The sequence below is a fragment of the Onychomys torridus genome, chromosome 1, assembly GCF_903995425.1.
Source record: "Onychomys torridus chromosome 1, mOncTor1.1, whole genome shotgun sequence".
In the NCBI taxonomy this organism is placed as follows: Eukaryota; Metazoa; Chordata; class Mammalia; order Rodentia; family Cricetidae; genus Onychomys; species Onychomys torridus.
Window position 1 is genome coordinate 128,853,106 of NC_050443.1, and position 5,000 is coordinate 128,858,105.

The window sequence follows — 5,000 nt, forward strand, 5'->3', positions numbered from 1 at the left end:
GAGAGGAGAGAGAGAGAGAGAGAGAGAGAGAGAGAGAGAGAGAGAGAGAGAGAGAAGAAATACCAGGCATGGCTTGGGAAGTAGAGGCGGGAAGTTGTGAGTTCAAGGCTAGCTTGGGCAATATAGTGAGGTCCTATTTCAAAATTAAGTTAGTAAATAAATAAATGGATGGAGAGCCTGAGAGGTGAAGGCTGGGTAAACAACAGGGAGACTACCAGTTTAAGTAGCCACGTATAATCAGTCCAGGAAAGTGGGGTCTGAAAGGTAGCCCAGGTGGTACTGCAGGTGCCTGTGCTGGATCATGAGCACTCTTCCCAGCTCTTAGGGCTTCCCGTCTCCATTGTCAAGGTCAGGGTCTCCCATCCCTCCATGTGTGCCAGTAAAAGATGACTCTTCACCATGGGGTTTCTATGCTTTGTGGGGTGTTACCACCCCTCTTGGTTAGATGCCAGGCTAGCATCATCTTCCCACTGCTAAATCTGATAATCATAAATGTCTCCAGATACTGCCAATGGCCCAGTGGAACTGCCCAGGACCTGGTTACAGCTGCTCTGGATGCAAGGCCTGTCAGCCTGTCAGAGTCCCCTGGCTCTGCCCTCTGATGCTCTTGAGGGACATGGTTTGATTTCCCTTCCTGCTCTTCCTGGTTGATGCTTTTACTCTTTGTGGAACAAACAACAACAACAACAATAACAACAAACAAACAAACAAAAAAGAGATCTAGAGGTGTAAAGATGGCTCATTTTCTCATAACTGAGGACCCGAGTTTGATCCCCCCAGGACCCCCTTGCATGAATGGTGATATGTGCTTATAATCCCAGCATTTAGGAAACAAGATCAGGAAGATTTTTGGGGCTCTCTGGCAGCCAGTCTAGCCTAATTAGTGAGCTCCAGTCCAGTGAGAGACTGTCCCAAAGGAGGTAGATGGTGTTCCTAGGGGTGATACCTATGGTTGTCATCTGGCTACCATAAGCAGAGGCACACAATAACTGTAATGCTCATGACAGCACAAAACACAGTAGCTATACATGGGTGTGCATAATATGTGTGTGCATATGCATAGGATATGGCGCGCGCACGCACACACACACACACACACACACACACACACACACACACACAAGCTCGAAGATGCCCTACAGATATGAGGTGCTGTTGTATGGAAGAGGTGTGGGGAGGGAGGGTACAAGGATGTGGCGTTAGTTCACTGTATCCTTTGGCGTCAGATTGGGCGAGGCACAAGCTTTCAGTCTCAGTAATTCCCATTGTGAAACTTCGTTGCTGTTCTCACTGATGATGTTGGGTTTTTTAATTTTTGTGTTTTGTTGTTGTTTGTTTTGTTTTGAGACAGCCTTATCTTGTATCCCTGGCTGGCCTGGCACTCAATGTTAGCCCAGGCTGGCCTCAAACTCACAATGCTCCACCTGCCTCTTCCTCCCAAGTGCTGGGATTAAAGGTGTGTGCTATCACATCTAGCCACTGATGTGATTTTAAAAGACTAAGAACACACCCACACTAAGGGGTCTTGCACTTGTCTGCTCTCTCCTGAGGCTAGGGACCATATTTCCCTCATAGCTAATTCTCTGCTTGTGGTGACCCCTCCTTAGAGCTTACTCTACCAGGGGTAGGTAGTACCTTGTACAAAAATCACAACTGCACTATGTAAACCCAAGCTGGCCTCCTCAAACCCACACACAGCCTCCCTCCCTCCCTAGAAGTACCTCTAAGCCTATTGTTTTAGGTAGGAACATGCCCTCTATGATGGCTAACCTTGGTTGTCAACCAGACATCTGGAATCAACTAAAAGAATCACAGAGAACTGAAGCTTTTGCCCTCTGCCTGTTTGCCCTCACTCTTGCTGGCAAGTTCTTCTATCCTTTTGCTGTGGCATTCCTTCATTGATGTTAGAATCTGCTCTCTGGGAATCCTCTGGGACTCCAGCACCAAAGCAGGACTGCTGAGACATCCGGTCTCATGGGCTGAACATGTGTGTGTGTGTGTGTGTGTGTGTGTGTGTGTGTGTGCACATTCATTTAGTCAGTTCTGTTCCTTTAGAGAACTCTAACATGCCTTTCAAACTCATACACTGACATTCTAACCCCCAGCACCTCCAAAGGCAATGTCTTTGGGCATTGCTAAGGCCCTTGCTAATAGAACTCATTAAGACAAGGTCATCTGGATGGGTCCTAATGCAATAGGATGAATGTCATCCTATAAGAAAGAACAAAGCTAGAGGTACAGCTCAGTTGGTAAAGTGCTTGCAACTTTAATGCCCACCTACATACAAAAGCTGGGCACCATGGCACATACTTGTAATCCTGGCACTAGGGAGATAGTCAGGCAGATCCTAGTGCTTGCTGGACAGGCCAGCCTAATCTGTATGCTCCAGGCCAGTGAGAGACTCTGCCTCAAAGGAAGTGCCACCTAAAGGTGGTTTGAGGGAAAATGCCCCTGCAGAGGCTCATATATTTGAATATTTGGTGCCTAGTTGGTGGAACTGCTTGGCAAGGATTAGGAGGTGTGGCCTTGGAGGAGGTGTGTCACTGGGGATGGGTTTTGAGGTCTCAAAAGTTCACATCATTTCCAATTAACACTCTGCCTCATAGTTGTGTCTCAAGATGTGAGGTCTTAGCTACTGCTCCAGTGCCCTGCCTGCCTGCTGCCATGCTTCCCACCATGGTGGTCACGGACTCTCACCCTCTGAGACTATAATCCCCCAATAAACTCTTCCTTTTATAAGTCACTTTGGTCATGGTGTCTTGTCACAGCAACATAAAACTAACGACGACAGCTGTCCTTTGGCCTCCACATGCACCCATAGACACACACATTAGAAAAACAGGGGCTAGGAAGATGATATAAAGAGAGACAAATCTACCAGTCAAGGAGAGGGGCATGGACCACTCCCCCAACCCCCACACCCCAGGCTGCTGTCAACTGATTTTAGACTTCTGGCCTCCAGGGAGTGAGAAAATAGTTTCCATTGCCGAGGCTATCTACTTCCAGTGGGCTGTGTTAGCCTCTCATCACGTCGCCTTCTGGATCTTTCTAAGGGACTCTGCAAGGGCAATGACTGCCAGGTAGACTCCCTGCGTGTCTGTACTGGAGGCATCTTTAGAACTGACATGCTGCAGCCTTCTTGACTTTCTTGGCTCTGGTGACCTCAGAGACAGTTCCTCCCTAAGAGTGACAAAGCAGCTCGCTTTGGGAGAGATTTCTGTGGCCCCGTAGGCCCACAGAGGCACCAGGGGCGAGGTGCCCCGGTCACATTCACCCACCGCCAGCCAGCATCACTTGACTTACCACCCAGTCCCTGCGTTTGATCATAGTCATGATGATCTGGTACTGGAAGTACATAGGGATGAGCAGCGGCGGTCCGACTGTGGAGAGAACAGATGGCCTGTCAGAGATGAGGGGCCGGCGTGACACCACCTGCAGGGTCCAGAGGGGTTTGCACAAGCTGGCTGCCAGCACCCTTCTCTTGAATAGGTGAGCCGTCATTTTGCCATTTTCAAAAGGGTATGGGAGGAAATGGGGCAGGCGGGTGCACCGGGGTGAGGGCAGGGTTGGGGACCCCAGGCAGTCACACTCACTGAGGAAGAAGTATTCATGCTGGTGGTTGTAGGGCAGGTATTTCAGCTTCTTCTTGCCGTACTGAGGAGAGAGGAGAGATCGTGACCACAAGCTTCCCTACCCCACCTTCAACCCACTTTGTGCACCACCCTCCTCTGTGGAGACCACGTCTCTTTCCCACTGATCTGTATCTGGGTCCAACAAGGCTAGCCGCTGCAAACTTCCTTGGGCCTGGCTGCACATGCCAGTGTTTTTACTGGAGTTAGGGGTCAGACCCCTGATCTTGGCAGCCCCAGTGAGTTATGCTCAGTCACCTGTCTGAAACGGACCAATGAAAGAAATGTGTTAATGGAAAAAAAACAGACAAGGGAGAGTTAGTCAGTGTGGTCACACTGTGAAGAAAAAAAATAAAGAGGTCCAGTGAACCACACTGCACCATACCACTAACCATCACTGGGATCCTAAAATGAGGTTTGGGTTTAAACCAAAACAAGAGGTATATATAACTGTGCCGGTCGGGTCAAGGTGTGGCCCTGCCCATCACTGACCCATCTCTATCTCTGTCCCACTCTCTCCTGCAAGGTGATCTGACAGATTCTCAGAATTGTGAGATCTCTCTGGGAGACAAGCTCTTCCCTGGCTGGTAGCAGGCTTCAGCCTTTCCCTCTCCCAGCATGCAATCCCTGGGTAATTTCCAATTTCTTGGGGTCTATTGTTCAATAGATGGAAAGCCACAGGGAGTGAGTGGGCCTAGGTTTCTCTTCAGAACACCTTCATTCCTGCCAGCACTGTGAGGCCCAAATCCCAGGCCAGCCCCCAGGCTGGTGGCTGAAGTTCAGGCCCAGAGTAAATTGCTGCCCAAGGCCATGAGAAGTATGCCTGCTATTAATCTTTTTTTTTTTTTCTCCTGTTGTAGTTTTGTTGGGAGTGTTGGGGATGGACTCCAGGGCCTAATCCTCTGCCACTGAGCTACACTCCTAGCCCTTGGGCCAATTTGGAGAACTCTCTCTTGAAGAGGGCCTCATGTGTCCTGTGAGCTGGGGCGGGCACTCAAGGTCTGCTGGAAGCAGGAAGATAAGTAGAAAGCAGGGGTGAGTAGAGGAGGAAGCCCTCAGGAAGGAAGGCTGGCGCACTCCCACTTCTGGGGACACACTGACTACACTGTGGGGATAGTGACATGGCAAAAGGAAGGGTGGCAAACAAGATTGTCACAGAACACAATTCTGTGGCTGAGAGTTCCCACCCAAGCAGAATTACAGAGCGGTGCCAGCAGAGAAAAAGCACTGGCCTCCTTATTGTAAGAGTCTGATTGATTGATGGCCTTCCCAGGGCAGCTAACCAAAGGCAAAGCTGGAACCATGAAGCGGTCCTGGGAGACACTATCTAGGCACAAGGAGCCAGCCATCGGTGGCTTCCTGAGTACTGGA

The 5,000-nt window shown here is 49.7% G+C and overlaps 1 protein-coding gene across 1 annotated transcript in view; it reads right to left on the reverse strand.

Annotated features, from left to right (window-relative positions):
• The window catches only part of Fads2 (fatty acid desaturase 2), a 35,596-nt gene that overhangs the window by 8,578 nt on the left and 22,018 nt on the right, over positions 1-5,000 (reverse strand). Inside the window, exons 6-7 of the mRNA XM_036205028.1 lie at positions 3,594-3,654; positions 3,304-3,380 (exon numbers count right to left, since the gene is read on the reverse strand). Coding sequence (XP_036060921.1) covers positions 3,304-3,380; positions 3,594-3,654 — 138 coding nt within the window. The remainder of the gene's footprint in view (positions 1-3,303; positions 3,381-3,593; positions 3,655-5,000) is intronic.